The following is a 17,612-nucleotide window of genomic DNA, read 5'->3' on the forward strand; positions in this document are numbered from 1 at the left end:
TTATTTGAATGTGTGCGTGTGTGTGTGTGTGTGTGTGTGTGTGTGTGTGTGTGTGTGTGTGTGAGAGAGAGAGAGAGAGAGAGAGAGAGAGAGAGAGAGAGAGAGAGGGGGGGGGGGTAAGGACATAGTGAGATCTTAGTGTTTTTCTTTTGTTTTTCTATAGTACATTTTGAACCATGGCTTCTTCAGCAATTCTCTGAATTCTCTGGCAGTTATCACAATCAAATGCTCAAGCTTTCCTCCATTATAGCACATTTTCTGCAGGTATTTCATGATTCCATCTGGTTCCCTGTTGATCACATCCTCTTGGACTCCCAGGATTTCCACCTAATGTTCTTTTAGCTTCATGACTCTCCCAGATAGCTATGCGTGTTAGAACAGCACATTTGGGATTTGGAGAGGTACACTGGCTCTGGATTGAATTTGCATGGTGCATGAACAAGGTGCCAGCTAGGGTGGATGTTGGTTTCAGGCAGTTTCTCACAACTTATTAGGTGAAAATGGCCTGATACCCTCATCTCCTCTCATTTACATGATTTACAAAAATCATTTCACAAACATTGTCCAACTGTCACATAAATAACACTTAGCAAACAGCAGATGGTCAGTTTCCATCGGGGGGGGGGGGGGGGGGATGTCAAGGGGAGCAGAGACAGGAAGTAAGGCCATTCTATACTGCTAACATGCCAAATTGATATTAACAAGCTGATCTCTTGTAGATATGGGATAAACACCAGGAAAAAGAAGAAGAAGAAGAAGAAGAAAGAATTCCTGACTACCTCTATATCACTTACATGTGCCACGTGCCCTGCCCATGTCAATGTGGTTCATTGCACTATTCTCCTGATAGGTGGATTTTTATACGCAGTGTGCAGCTTATGATTATATCTCCTGCTCCATCTTTTCTGTTTCACAGGTTACGCCAATGATTCTAGGAAATACTTTTTATCTCAAAGGCGTGTACCATTCCAATATATTTTGATCAATTTGGTGATACAAATTAACTGGAGAAAAATGGTTTTTAAGCGAAATAGGCTCTGAGAAAATCATCATTTGTTGAAAAATTGAGTTTTGCTGTGATATTTTCTCAACAAGTGCATTTTGAAAAATTTGTAAGCTGGATGAAAAATGCACAGTATTTGAAGAGCTCTGTGCAAAACAAATTAGGCCTAGTTAAAGACATACACACACCATACAAAATCATCCATAGAATGTATTATAGGAAATGAAATGATTGTATGACATTATTGGCCGGGAGATTCCGTCTCTGGTTGTTTGACCATGAGGTGCAAGTCTTTCTATTTGATGTCACTGTGGTGTCTTGCATGTTGATGAAACCCAAGTGAAGAGAATGTCTGACTTAGTTAGGATCTAGAGACAATAATGCTAATCACATAGACTATGAGCTGCGGACAAATTTATTTTGAGTAGTATTTTTTTTTGTAATGGCTTTGTGCTGCAGGAAAAACACTATATATTAAATAAGAAATGTGCTGCAGTTGATGTCTTGTATTGCAATTTGGAAACCAAATGTGGCCGTTTAATGGTATGGGCATTCACAGATGTTGCAGTTGAAGCATTCAACAGTTTACACGATTTTTTTTCTTAATTTTAGTGGTGATGTGATTTCTTTCTGTAACTGTGACATGACAGGTACTTATGAAACAAATTTGATTGTTTCAGCAAATGCAGTAGATTTGAAGCAGCAATACTCCACTATGAATAGCACAAAGAAGATACAGCACAAGGAAATTTTTCTGGCATGCATATTTTTATCTCAATTTGCTGCTATATGTTCAGGTAAGCTAATACTTTGCTGAAATCAGCTGTTAAGTTTAAATAATTAAAGTGTTAGCTTTTTTGTGGTGTATACAACAGTTTTATCATGTTTATAAGTTTGCAAATTATATCTATAAAATAGCAAACACTTTCCTAGCCGTGCAACACAATAATTAGATACTTTAAGAGAGTATCAGTATATTGCATCACCAATATAGCTATTGTTTTATTCATTGCTATTACTTTTCGGCAACTGCAGTATATATTTTTATTTTGATTGTAATTATAACAAGTGAAATAAAAATATATTTGCAACTGTCAATTGAATTTCATTCTGATATTCAGTATAGTTGATATTGTCCTAGGTTTCTGTTTGTCAGTAGTTTTATCATTGGTACTTTTTACACCACATTTAACACGTCTTCTTATTAAGGTGGAGGACACTTCTCTGCTTAATTAAGACACCTTTCCTTTGTTTTAGTGACTGTGAGGTACTACATATTTATTTGAACTGTGTTGTGTGAAACCAAAAAGAATGCATGGTGAGCAAAACATTGATTCAATAATTGTTTTGTTGCTTTATGACAACTGCTATGACTTCAGAGCACAGGAATTTGAGCCTGAAATATGAATTGGCTGTGGAGTTGATTACACAGACAGTTACATTGCTCATGTGTTTCTACAGTAGAAACAATAGAAATGCACTTAATTAAACAGTGGCTCATTGAGAAAGCTTTCATCCTGTCACATTTATGTCTCATATTGAGCATTTAGTCCCTCCTTTCAAAAAATAATGACATTACGTTAAATTGTTTTCCTGTTTATAGTGTAGCAGTGATAAATTCTAAGGGTTGTAAAGATATATTTTTGTGTACCTGGAAGTGATATGTATTTTTCTTTTTCCTTGTTTCCTATTGCTATTAAAGAGGTGATGGATTTTATTTGTAGTTTCAATCTGTAATGGTTTAATCTTTCAGCAGAAGCAACTTACTATGAACAACAAAGTGATGTGTGTGGACACACTCACTATAGTGCTCCACAAGGAAGAATATCAAGTCCACATTATCCATTTCCATATCCAAATTACACCAGTTGTACATGGGTAATAACAACTTCAGCCCAGCATCCTCTTAATATAAGGTACCAGTTTTCAATTGCTTCATTATGATTAATCGTATATGTTGCAGTGTAGTGCATGATACACATGGCCCAGTCACATCAATATGATCACCGCCTATGTTTGACGTCAATGTGCAGTAACTACTTAGGCAGTATATGGCAGCACTAACAATGGAGGGTACATAAAGCGTGTCCGAGGGATGCGGTAAACTGTGCAGTCATTGTCGTAATGTGGCAACAGGATGATTTATCTGATGTCCAAAGAGCGATATCCATTGGCGTTTGGGCTGTGGCTGAATCATATCTGAAATGGCTAAGTTTTTAAATTGTCAAAACGACACTGTCATAAACTGTTGCCAGGGCAACTGTAGTACACCACAGGCTGTAGATGACTGGGGAGAATGACAGCTGCGGAGATGTGGACAGGTAAATAGACGTGCAACTGTTAAGCAACTGACTGTCCAGATGAACCAAGGGGCTACCAGCAGTGTCTCTTCAACGACCGTTCAGCAGCCACCAGCTGGTGTTTGTTGTCAGCAAAGGCAGTAATTTGCATGCTAGTACTGCAGCTGGATATCCAAAGAGTGGTGACAACTGGCCAGTTCAGGTGAATTGTGTTTTATGCTTCATCAAACAGATGGCTGTCGGTGTGTACAGCATTAAATGTCTGAAAGCAAATGCTCTGCAACAATCGTTGTAAGGATCCAAGCTGTAGGAGGGAATGTTATGGTCTGGGGAATGATTTCTTGGCATTCCCTGGGTGACTCATCATTCTGGAAGGTACAATGGCTCAACACAGGTATGCTTTTGACCTTGGGGACCATTCTCACCCTTACATGGAGTTTGTTTTTCCTTGGCATTATGGCTTCTAAAAGCAGGATAGTGCAATGTGTAGAACAGCTTGCAGTGTGTCTGTGATTTGAAGAACACCAACAAACATCCTTCCACCTTTGGAAGCACTCATGCAGGAAAAAGACACTTGCCTGATTCTGATAATAAGAGTGCCAACTAAATCGCCATGGTATCTGCTGTCACTCATTAACTACCTGATGGTTCTGGCTTACATATTACTAGGAAGGTCTAGGACCGGGCTTTTCGTTCATCTGAAATTTGCTGTCCTGTTTTACTGGGTGATTTGAAAAGCAGGCTCTCCGTCAGAATTATCCAAAAATTTGTGCCTTGAGTTAGCAATTGTGGATCATTGTAATGTGCTGGAAATGCAGTGTTTATGGTCAAAGTATTAATATTACCACCCTGCGTAATGGCATACTTGATATTTGGCGATAGGAGTTATATAGAAAGACACGACACTCCCTGCCAAACAGCCAAGTTCAGTCACTCCAAAGTTAGTCAATAGGTGTGTTTCCAGCTAATAATAAAACAGTTTATATTAAAATGTTCTGTGAAGATGAAACTTCCTGGCAGATTAAAACTGTGTGCCCGACCGAGACTCGAACTCGGGACCTTTGGCTTTCGCGGGCAAGTGCTCTACCATCTGAGCTACCCAAGCACGTCTCACGCCCTGTCCTCACAGCTTTACTTGTACATCGGTCAACCAAACGGTCGCTTAACCAAACTGTTTCCCACTTGTGTGTATTGACCCCCCCCCCCCACCCCCCACCACCACCACCACCACCACCACCACCACCACCACCACCACACTCAACGCCAGTTCCGAGTTGCCGACAATTGTAAACAACTGGAGTCTGTTACAATCACTTGTCAACTTTTTTGTGTAAAGTGCAGTATAAAATGCCTAAAGATAAACTTGTTGTCCTTTTTATGAGAGTTAAGTACAAGATTAATAATAGGTTAGAGGAATCTGAAACCAAATTATGTAATGATTACAAGTATGGTAAGTCAGTAACTACGGATTTAAGAAAAGAAAAGATGAGCATCACAGATTTTATATCTAAGCTTTATTCTATTAATGGATCAGTAACTCCATAAACTATGAAACTCGCCACGGACATGGATCAAGATCATGCTTCTTACAAGTGGTTTTGCACTAAAATATCACAAGGAGAACCTATTTCTCATTCCAGTGTATGTGAAAAAGCAATGCAGTTTAATTAAAGTCTTGGAGGTATGGGCTGGTTAGAAAGTTTTAAGTACAGGCAAACTATTCGTGAGGTTCAAATACAAGGAGGGAACTTTCTGTAATTCTTCAGCAGCTGATTCTTTCACAATAAAGCTAAGATATGTATTGAGAGAGGGGGATTATGCTCTCAAAAACTGGGCTCAATTGGAACACTTTTACAAGAAAACCTCTAACTTCACAATGTGAATTAGCGCCACCTGTCCTAAAGTAAGCAAGAATCATATTCCTGATTTAGCTTTTGCTAAAGCTACTGATAGCCACAAATTATGTACGCTCATCATTCGTAAAAGCAAGAAACTATGTTGTTTCAAACACATTTATATATTTACGATGCCTATTGTTTACATCTCTCAAAAGATCACCTGGATGGCTAGTCCGATTTTCATGGAATGGTGTATAGAAATATTTATACCTTCCATAAAAGTTCGTCAGTTAAAGAATGGAGAGGATGAGAAAACATCACTGCTCCTTGACAACACACTAACTCATCCATTGTGTGATATCTTAATTGAAACGAGTGAATTCATAAAAGTGATATTTCTTCCACCTAATGTAACTTTGATCCACGGGCTGTAATAAAGTATTATTGAGACTTTCCGACAGTATTAAAGAAAACAATTGTTACATAAGTTATTGTCAGAAAGAGAAGAGGAGGGAGAAGGAAGTTGTTCAGGAATCATGAAAACATTGATTTCAAAGATATATCCCTTGTGATTGTAGCAGCAAGTGATAGTCTAAAGGGACATAATCTGGAAAAAGTGTGGAATAAAATTTAGGTATGGTGGAAAAGTCTAAGAGTCTAATTGAAAATGATGTAAGATTGAAATCTGTGAAATGCACGATATGCTGAAAGAACTCAATTGCCATAAATGTATTGAAGAAGACATTCGAGACTGGATGAGTGTCAACGATGCAGAGCCTGGGCAGCAAGTCATGCAGGGGAGCAAAATTGTGTGTGTTGTCACTGGTAAAGCTTAAGCCACCAGCATCTCCTCAACTATTGGTCCAGAAAATGATGATGGAAAATATGCTTGGTGCTTCTGAAACATTTACATGTTTAGATACTGCCATGCAATGGTTTGAAGCTCAAGATGAAAGTGACCAGTATCAGATATCTACTCTGAAAATTGTGTATGTATGTACTGTATATGCAAGATGCATATTTATTACATATTTTTGTATACTATACTGTACTGCATACATTCTCACTGTATTTGCCTTTGTAATAATAAAATAAATTCGTGTCATTATAAATATACTTATTTTAATTGGTATATAAAAGTATACAGTTCGATTATCCGAATATACCGCTTTTCTGAACACCCGTGCCCCCCATTAGTTCGCATAGTCAGGATTACTTTTCTTTGTCTAAACAACATATTTTCATTACAAAATTATTAATTGTAACTCAATATATTTCTTATACCCATCAGGCCCACTTTCAGAACAACAAAAAGTTAACTTACTCCTTCCTGTAAATACATACCATGTGACACAACAAATAGGAACTACTGCAATTCAGAACCGAGAACCATAATACTTATCACCATCATCATCATCATCCTCGTAAATAATATCGTCAGCAGTATCTAACAATGGAAAATCCAGGATGGAATAATGACAGTATTATGAAAAAGCGGAGATACATGTGACCACTGCCTCTGGCTGTCTTGGTGCGTGTACGTGTGCGCACTCGCGCTTGCGTTTAATTCACAAGAAGGTCTTCTTGGCTGAAAGCTTACTGTGTTTCACAGTCTTTTTGTTGTGCCTTTCTGTGACTCAGCATTTGCACTATATGGTGAGTATCAATCTGTCCTTTTCATAATATTCTCACCAGCAATATCATTATTATAATTCTCATAATTCTTCAATACAACAGACATTCACTTCAGCTTATATCATCACCATTGGCGTCGTCATAAATCCTGTCATCAGCTCCTCGGTATAAAAAAAATCCTGAACACAGTATATAGCTGTCAAATTTTCATTGCTCGTGTGGTCTAATAAGCTACATTCTTTCTCGAATCAACATATTCTACATCTGCATCTATACTCTGCAAACCACCCAGATGCACTTGGCAGAAGATATGTCTCATTGGTACAGTTTTTGGGGTTTCTTCCTATTCCATTCACGTACGGAGTGCGGGAAGAATCATTGTTTGAATGCCTCTGAGTGTGCAGTACTTATTGTAATCTTATCCTCACAATACCTATTAATATTCATCTGCAAGGTCATTAATGTACAACATGAACATAAAGGATCCCAGCACACTTCCCTGGGCACACCAGAAGTTACTTCTACATCTGATGACGACTCTCCATCCAAGACGAGACAACACGCTGTGTCTCCCTACCAAAAAAGTCCTCAATCCAGTCACAAATTTCATTTTATACCCTCATAATTATCATACTTTTGACCATAAGTGTAGCTGCAATACTGAGTCAAATGCTTTTCAGAAATCAAGAAAAATTTTCCTAATTGTCTTGATCCAAAGCTTTCAGTATGTCATGTGAGAAAAGGGTGAGTTGGTTTTCACATGATCATTGTCTTAAAAATCCATGCTGGTTGACATTGAGGAGGTCGTTCTGTTCAAGATATCTCATTATGTTTGAGCTCAGAATATGTTCTAAGATCCTACAGGAAATCAGTGTCAAGGATATCGAATGATAGTTTTATGGATCACTTCTCCTACCCTTCTTGTAGACAGATGTGACCTGTGCCTTTTTCCAAGAAATGCACATGGTTTTTTATTCAGGGGATCTATAGTGAGAAGAGGGGCTAACTCAGCCACAAATTCTGTATCAAATCTGACTGGTATTCCATCGGGGCCTGGAGTTTCGTTCAGTTTTAACGATTTCAGCTGTTTCTCAATGCTACTGACACGAATACTTATTTCATTCATCATCTCAGTGTTAAAAGTATTAAATTGTAGCAATTGTCCTGGGTTTTCGTTTGTAAAGGAACATTTTAAAACAGAGTTCAACTTTTGTTTTGCTACCCTCAATTTCAGTTCCTATCTCATCTTTTAAGGACTGGATAGTAACTTTGGTGCCTTTACATGTGACCAGAATTTCTTTGGGTTCTGTGAAAAGTCTCTTGACAACATTCTACTACGGTAGTCATGAAAGGCATCATGCATTGCTCTCTCGACAACCAAATGCATATCATTCAGCATCTCTCTATCTCTAGCCCTATGCTTTGTTTTACACCTATTATGCAGTAATCTCTGTTTCTTTAGAAGTTTGTTTACAGTGACTGTATACCATGGAGGTTCCCTCCCATTATGAATTGTTCTACTGGGTACATATCTATCCAGTGCATGGTCAACTGTTCTTTCAAACTTGAGTCAGAGTCCCTCTACATGCTCCTGCCCAGTGCTGAAAGTTTCCAATACCTCGTTGACATTTGAAACTACTGATTTTTTTATCTGGTTTATTGAAAATATGTATCTTTCTGCTTGTTTTAGTTGTCATTTGTACTTTGGTTTATTGAAAATATGTATCTTTCTGCTTGTTTTAGTTGTCATTTGTACTTTGGTAATCATTGTTGCCACAACTGCAGAATAGTCACTAGTACCATTTTCAGCGTGGACATCCTCAAAGAGTTGAGATCTATTTGTTGCCGTTAGATCCAATATATTTCCATCAAGAGTGGGGTTCCTAACTATCTGTTCTATGTAGCTTTCACTGAAGGCATTCAGTGAAGTTTCGCAGTCTGTCTTATCATGCCCACCACTTACAAAACAGTAATTTTCCCAATTAATTGTTGGTCAATTAAAATCTCCATTGCTGATTACAGTATTATTGGGGAACTTACACACATGTGAACTCATGTTTTCTCTAAAGTTTTTGATTACATCAGGAGATGAGCCTGGTGGAAGGTAGAAGAACCCAGTTATCATTTTAAACTCACCCCTGATACTGAGACTTCCCCAGTCTCAAGTGCGGCTTTGGCTACTATCGCAGTGTATTATAATTTCTTTTCTACTGCAACAAATACTCCATCTCCATTTCCCATTTGCCTATCCTTTTGATATACACTTATATTTTCCCCAAAAATCTCACTGCTGTCAATTTCAGGTTTCAATGAGCTTTTTGTACATGGTATTACGAACGCTTCACTGCTTTTAATGAGCACTTCAAACTCTGGCACTTTCTTGCAAATGCTTCATCGGTTTACCATTAGGAATTTAATATTCTCACCTGTGGGAGGCATTTCTTTCGATCTTACACTAATACTTCTGGGCTTCCTACAGCTGTTGTTATCTGGATTGGATGGAGAGGTACCTAATCTAAGAAACCCTTGTGTGCATCCGACACACAGTCCTACCTGAGTAGCAGCGTCTGATGTGTAGCACACACCTGACCTATTAAGGGTGACACTACAGTTCTCAACCCTATGGTGGAAGTCCAGGAAGTCACAGCCTAGCTTTTCACAGAACCTTTTAATTCTCCGGTTCAGTCCTTCCACTCAACTCAGAACCAAAGGGCCACAAACAGTTGTGGGGCTAATGCTGCAAATTGTGAGCTTTGCTGCAACTCCACACACAAGGCTGGCCATCTCAACCTTCTCTGACAGTCGCTGGAATGCCAAGAGTGACCTCAGAGCCCATTTCAAACTGTAATTGGGATAGTAGAAAAACTTGTCCAAACACCTGAAATTCCAGCTAAAAGTTTTCCTTTGCAACAATATTCTTAGTAATGCTTCTGTTTTATCATAATCATCATATTTAACTTGCTGACTAAAATCTTACAATACGACAATAATAAACCATAATGCTTGACTTCGTACCTTCTATCCCCCAAAGTGAAAATACCCACATTATTTTAAACAGAGTGTAGCCTTTCCCATGTATAGCAAAACTCATTAATAAAGTGTAATAATTTCGAAACTACAGTGAATATTCAAACATACATGTTTCTGTTTCTTTGACCCAAGACAGAACATAAATATGGTACTTCATAAAAGCTCATTTTATGCAGCAGTATTGAAGTCAGTGATGCAAATTCAATTTTCAAAACAACATAAATTTTCCTGGAGTAAAAATTCCTATGGATAATAGTATATTGAAGGAGACAGAATAGAAATACAAAACACAGTCAGTTTCCTTAGTTTCAGAAGTACTTTAAAATTAAAAACAGTAAATTATAACTTCCATTTCAGAAAATATAAGAAAATTTTTCACTTTTCAGCAATATATGTAAATAAATTCTCCATGTTAATGAGAAATTGTTTTCAACAAACTTTACCATTTGTACACTTAACTACATAACAGAAAGAGGATAGATTGAGAGAAGAAGATAGCTTGGAAAGTTCACTGAAAAGGGGAAGAATGATGTAGCACCAAAGAATGAAAAACAAAAAAATAATGCTGCATAGCTCTGGGCCCTGTGATCCCAATAACATATATCATGAACCCTGAGGGCTCACATCCTTATGTTCATTTACATCATCCTTGTCTTCTGCGTCACCTGTTTTTACTAAAGACACGAATTTGTTTCCATATGTTACTTTTTATACTTCTTTGAACAGAATTTTAACAAAACAGGACACTGACAGAAAAATCATTTTCCTTTTGACACAATTCTTTGCAATCTCATCTGCAAACATACTACCCTCAACTATGGCTGCATACACATTTCCTAAGTTTGGCGTTCCCAACATTCTCAAACACTTACCAAAATAATAATTTCCAAAAACCACTAAAATTAAACACAAATTTGTCATTACAATATAGAATCAACATCACGCAAGTTTCGTTATTTTCCCCACAGATGCTTTTAATATACAAATCTGTCAACTCCTGTTGAAGTACACTTTCTTGGCTGCTGTTTCGTAAAGTTTATTCAACATTTTGCGACCTTGAACAGCATGCAAGTCTACATTACGGTGAAGCTTATCAACAACCGCAGTCAGGCCGACAGTCTGGTGCAGAGACTTAGCTTTGATTTTTTACATGTCCATCTTCTTATTGAGATTCTCATTTTCTACTTTTAGTTTCTGCAGCATTTGTACAAGGGTGAGTCAAATGAGAACCTTAAATATTTTTTTAAATATTATTTCTTGTGCAGAAGTAGTACAAAGCTGTATAACTTTTCATCATAATCTCCCCCATGCTTAATGCAAGTCCTCCAGCACTTACAAAGTGCATAAATTCCTTTAGAAAAATATTCTTTTGGTAGTCCGCACAACCACTCGTGCACCACGTGGTGTACCTCTTCATCAGAACGGAACTTCTTTCCTCCCATTGCATCTTTGAGTGGTCCAAACATATGGAAATCACTTGGGGCAAGGTCTGGTGAGTATGGTGGATGAGGAAGACACTCAAAATGCAGGTCTGTGATTGTTGCAACTGTTGTACGGGCACTGTGGGGCCTTGCATTGTCATGTTGCAAAAGGACACCTGCTGACAACAATCCACGTGGCTTTGATTTGATTGCAGGCTGCAGATGATTTTGTAGGAGATCTGTGTATGATGCACTGGTGACTATGGTCCCTCTAGGCATGTAATGCTCCAAAATGAAGCCTTTTTTGCCCCAAAAGAGAGTCCGCATAACCTTCCATGCTGATAGTTCTGTTCGAAACCTCTTTGGTTTTCGTGATGAGGAATGCCGCCATTCCTTGCTCGCTCTGTTTGTTTCGTTGGTGGAAGTGGACCCAGGATTCATCCCCAGTAACGATTCTTGCAAGGAAGCCATCACCTTCTCATTCAAAGTGCCGAAGAAGTTCTTCACAAGCATCAACACGTCGTTCTCTCATTTCAGGAGTCAGCTGCCGTGGCACCCTTCTTGCAGACACTTTGTGAAACTGGAGCACATCAACCACAATGTGGTGTGCTGAACCACGACTAATCTGTAAACATGCTGCAATTTCATTCAGTGTCACTCTGCAGTTTTCCTTCACTATGGCTTCAACTGCTGCAATGTTCTGTGGAGTCACAACTCGTTGTGCCTGACCTGAACGAGGAACATCTTCCACTGAAGTCACACCATTTGTGAACTTCTTACTCCTTTCATAGACTTGCTGCTGTGACAAACATGCATCACCGTACTGAACCTTCATTCATCGATGAATTTCAATAGGCTTCACACCTTCACTACACAAAAACCGAATAACAGAACACTGTTCTTCCCTGGTGCAAGTCACAAGTGGGGCGGCCATCTTTATCACGATACTGCAATGGTATGTGTGCATCTGCACTATGCTGCCACGTACAGGACATTCTGCATGCTATTTGTAGTGCGCTTACCAACTTACAGGATATCGGCGTGAAATTTTGATTTGTTATTACAAATTTAAGGTTTTTATTTGACTCACCTTCGTATCATAGTGCCATTTTGTCTGCAGGCAGCTCCTCACTTCTCTCAACTTTTCTGCCTGTTAAGTTACTCTCCAATCACTAGTAATCAAACAATATTAATCGAAAGTCAGACTCAGATCATGAACTTATGATTAATAACATGTAGTCCAATGGAACAGTGGCCTTATAAGGGAATACCTGATATTTGATGATAAAAGAGTTGTGTTGGACAAAGGTGTTGCATAGGTTAATTCGGCAGCAGAATAGAACCTTGATAGTGTTAGGGAGGATATTTCTCATTTCAGGGCACGGTAAGAGATATTCAAAACCCTGGCGGGGAATGTGGTTCAGTTGCTCTAGTCCTGGATGGTACTGAGTCACCAGACGGGGGCAAAGATCGCTGCTCATCTCAGATGCAGTCACAATTGGTTCTTAGTGCCCAGATACGACAGTGGCCATGTGTGTGAATTGTGCTTATGTCAATGTGTGAGACTTCTGTTTTATATTGTCTAATAAAGGACGTAGTCGGATGACTGGATGATATCTAACAGTCTTTTTCATTGCGCCATCTGCGACTTGCATTTTCAAGAAGTTAGAAATATTAATCCCTCTTTCGTGTTGAGTGATGGGCAGGCACACAATCTAGGCTGAAAACTTTACCATCTTTCAGATGAATCCCTTATTGAGATAGAGTACACAAAAACCAGTAAAGCTATGTTTGCCACATGAGTACACTGTGTCATGACAGCCATTCTGCAGCTGGATTGTGCTGCGGGGTAATGTTGAGAGGAGTGAGTGAGGAGAGAAAAGGAGGAGGGAAGGGGGGGGGGGAGAGATCATTGGGACATGGTGGCTGATGGTTGGGAGGGAGGGAGAAGTTGCTCAGGATGGGAATGTGACACGGGCACTGGCACGTGCAAGTTCATGCAGCGCATGGTGACGATGTCATGGAGGAGTGTATTAGGCTGGTGTGTGAGAACACAAAAGGGAGGAGATACTGCAGAGAATGCAGTGTGGGTACAAGATTAGTGAAGTCAATGTTCTGGGGCATGCTGCATCTAGGTGTAGGGCTAGAGAAAATTGAGTGCAGGAGAATTATGGAAATGAAGTAGGACATATCTCCGCTGCAGAGCAGCTGATGTTGGGAGAGGGGGAAGGATCTGAATGGCACAAGTTGTGAAATATATATTGAAGTTGAGCATGTTGTGCTGGCACCTTAGCCTTTTGCCGGCAAGTGCTCTACTGACTGAGCTATCAAAGCATGAGTCACCATCACTGCTTTACTACTGCCAGTACCTCATTTTCTATCTTCCAAACTTTACAGAAATGCTTTGATAACTCAGTCAGTAGAACCCTCATCGATGAAAGTTAAAGGTTTCAAGTTCAAGTCCTTATCCAGCATACAGTTTTAATGTGCCAGAAAATTTCAACGAGAAACAAGTGATTAGGTTAAGGAATAGTGCCTCCCTAAGAAGGCATCAGCCTATTATGCAAGGTTATTCACATCACTGCAGATGTGTCGTCCACTGGTGGCGATACTATATGGAAGTAACGCTTTGGCCTGGAATTGTTGATAGCTGTCACTTGCAGGATAATAAGTTCTAAATATGTTGTTGATTTGATTTTCATGTTGAAGTCTGTGGTGTAACCACCAGTGTACCAGACTACTATAGTCAATAAACAATTACTTTAACTGTATGTTATTAGCTTCTTGTATATCTGCAGGTTTGTCTCATTTGAGGAAGAGTAATATAAAGTAAGGAAGATTCTTTTCTATGATCACTTTCAGAAATCATCGTGAATTTCAATTATCGATTCTCCTCGTTGCCTAGGTTTTCCCTATGCTTGAAACAAAAATATATTTTTTCATAAATTTACATTGTTTAGGTGTTAGAAGACCAAACATATACTTCTGACTTTTAGCAATTCTCAAAATTAAAGAACTTCTTCATCTACACCAAACTAGTTGATTAAAATTCTATTATAAATACAACTGAAATTATGTTTCTTATTTACAAAGGAGATAGTATCATTCAGTGAATAGTGACTATTCTGTACTTTAACTTTCACACCAATACTATGTAGAGGTCGGCCATGTAATGTTTTACTCATACTATAAAAGTGAACTTCATTTGAAAGGGCCCAAGAGGAGACTGACTACATTTTGAAAGACAATCATTCATTTAATTATATCATCATGCACAGTCTAGTCTCACTAATGTGACATTGCCTACATTTGACATCAGTGTGCAATAACCACTCACAGACAGCAGGTGGCAGCACTAGCAGTGGAGGGTATGTAAAGCGTGTCGGGAGGGGGCGGGGGGGTAGGGGGATGCAGAAAACAATACAGTCATTGTTGTAATGCGGAAACGGAGCGATTTATCTGACACCCAAAAAGAGCACAATCATTGGCTTTTGGGCCTAGGGTAGAAGCATTTCCAAAATGGCTAAGTTCGTAAACTGTTCATGGGCCACTGGGTTAAAGTATACTATGCTTGCCAAAATGATGTTATCCATAACCGGGCCCAGGGCAAATGTTGTGCTTCACAGGCCATAGATGACAGAGGTGAACAAGGGCTGCAGAAATGCGTACGGGTGAGTAGATGCGCAAGTGTTGAGCAGCTGACCGTGCACATGAACCAAGAGGCTACCAACAGTGTCTCCTCATTGACTGTTCAGTGAACGTTGCTACATATGGGCTTCCACAGCAAGTACCTGGTTCATGAACACATACTGACTACTGTTTGTCGGTGACAGAGGTGGAATTTGCACAGCAGTACCACAACTGGACGTCCACTGAATGACTTTTTCAGATGAATAATGTTTATGCTCCATCAGACAGGTGGCAATTAGTGTTGGTGTGTATGACATGAAATGAAATGTCTGAAAGCAAATACCCCACAACAAGCGTTGGAAGGGTCCAGGCTAGAGCAGGAAGTATTATGGTGTGGGGAAATGTTTTTTTCACACTATTCCCTGGATGATTTCATCATTCTGGAAGGTGCAGTGGATCAGCACAAGTATGCACCTATCCTTGGGGCCCATGTCCACCCCTACATGCGGTTTGTTTTTCCTCGGCATGATGGCATCTACCAGCAGAACAGTGCAGTGTGTCACAGCTCGCAGTGTACATGCGTTGTTTGAAGAGCACCTGGATGAGTTTACCATGCTCCCCTGGCCACCAAACTCCCTAGATTTAAACCTAATTCAGAATATGTTGGATTACCTTGATTGGACTGTTGGCGCCATGGATCCTCAACCCAGAAATGTGGTGCAGCTGACCATGGCACTGGAGTCAGTGTGACAGGACATCCCTGTCGGTACCTTCCAGAACCTCATTGACTATCTTCCTGAGGCTCGCAGTGGTCCACACTGCGAAAGGTGGTTATTCAGTCTTTTGACAGGTGGTCAGATTGATGTGACAACACAGTGTAATTACTGTAGGATTTGTGGAATTGTGTCAGTCTTCTTGTTATGGTGGACAGTTGTGGACCACCTGTGTGTTGTATCCAGCGATATGATAAACTCGTGCTGCACAAAGTATTGCCTTCAGTGCATGTGGGATCTGTGTATCACATAAAAAACAGAACAGTTTGTGGATCATATTAAACAAAAATAATACTATAACCAAACACTGCATAGATGGCAAAGTGGTAACTATAACCTGCAGATTCCAGTTCATGAAATGATGGTGTTGTACATATTGTGGGAGTATGAATTCATTTATTTTTCATTGTAATTGCCCATGCTGATATAATACTGTCTATTACTACCCGCGATTGTGTTGTAACTATCATTAGCAGGACAATGGATGAGCAAGAAGGAATCTCATCAGTTACACAGCGTGTAACTATGAACTTGCGAACTACAAGAAAGTAAATATTCAGGGAGGTTCCACCAACGACCACTATACATAAGTAATGTAGAAGAAAATCAAATGTGTATTAGTCTCTGAAATTATTAGCTGGGGTAAGCTATAAAAGTGTACAGAACTGTTTCACTTGAAACACAGCAAAGTGCAGCATTTTCAGTTGCTTTGACATCCACCTCAGATTTAAATAATCCTTCTTCTTTTAATTGTCTTTGGAACAGTAATTACCTAAGAAATAAACAAAATACTTCATAGTTGTTTGTCTTTCATATTTTTATTACTCAGCCAGAAATTTTATTTTGCAGAAGCATTCAATATTTAAAAATTTCATAGTGCCGAGTGCTTTAATAATTTAGATGTCACCAATAATTTTTTTTAAAACATTTTTTTTAAACATTGATGTACACAGATTTAAAACACTAAGTCTTCTGATTATAGAAGTGTTTTATTTAACCTAATATGCAATAATTTGGAAGTTATTTTAATTTAAAGATTGCACTGTATGTATAAAATTTAACAATGAATACTGCTTGAATTCCTCTCAAAAAAGAGGGTCTGATTAATTAAAATTTAAAAATGCATATAAATTACTGTGAGGTGTAAGGAAGTGCATGTTTATTTCATTACTAACTAAAGTTTCTTTAGTATAAAGTGTTTGAAATACAACTATTTTATTATTTTTGTGGGGATTGGTAGACACACACACTTGAGACTATATATAGGACTACAACCAGTAAATAAATCAGTATTATATGTTATTGCTAGTAATAGCAAGAAATGTTAAGTATTTGATTGGTATTGAACACTTTGAACTATGAATAACTTTAGACATCCAGTTTAAGACCTGATAAAAGCCTTTGTGACATATCCAGCCAGACGTCTGCATAAGAACCGCTGGTAGCAAATTAATATATTTCCAAGGGTGTTTCAGAATGCTAGATTTTGGACAACAGTCCATCAGTGTAATTATAGGTACCTGGACTACTACTGTGTCATATCCAAATATTTACCACATGTCAGGATTGCTGTAAACTTCATTAGAAATTTTAGACACCAACTGTCAAAAGGTGTCAAAGGTCCCACAATGTCCAGGTGGACATGCATGAACTGTTCCGTAGTTGGTGGGTATTCTCCCACTGGCTTGTGGACGTACCAGCTGACCTCAAAATCCTGGCGTGCCTTCGGCCACTTACGGCAATCCTTTTTAATGCTTTGCCATGCTAACTGGTCTGTCAGAAGTTTCACCCATATGTTAGCACTTGGTTGGGCTAGCCCATGGATGCTGTTGAAAATCATCTTTCACAGTTTCTCAAGAATTAAAGGTTTAGGCATATCTTGTGACATCTTGCACCAAATGCTAATCCTCGCTCCTGCCAACCACAATTGCTTAAGCTGCAGTCCTGCAGTAATGTCCTGCCGATACTCCTGTAACTGAGTG

General features: G+C 38.9%; 1 protein-coding gene across 4 annotated transcripts in view; it reads left to right on the plus strand.

Moving 5' to 3' along the window:
- Positions 1-17,612, plus strand: part of LOC126263138 (low-density lipoprotein receptor-related protein 12-like) — a 105,431-nt gene that overhangs the window by 15,775 nt on the left and 72,044 nt on the right. For 3 of the 4 annotated variants that reach the window (XM_049960166.1, XM_049960168.1, XM_049960164.1), the window contains exons 3-4: positions 1,684-1,800; positions 2,757-2,919. In XM_049960166.1, the coding sequence (XP_049816123.1) occupies positions 1,719-1,800; positions 2,757-2,919 (245 nt within the window). In that variant the 5' untranslated portion in view covers positions 1,684-1,718. The remainder of the gene's footprint in view (positions 1-1,683; positions 1,801-2,756; positions 2,920-17,612) is intronic. The other variant, XM_049960167.1, reaches the window with a different exon arrangement.

Source organism: Schistocerca nitens, chromosome 6 (genome assembly GCF_023898315.1).
Source record: "Schistocerca nitens isolate TAMUIC-IGC-003100 chromosome 6, iqSchNite1.1, whole genome shotgun sequence".
NCBI lineage: Eukaryota > Metazoa > Arthropoda > Insecta > Orthoptera > Acrididae > Schistocerca > Schistocerca nitens.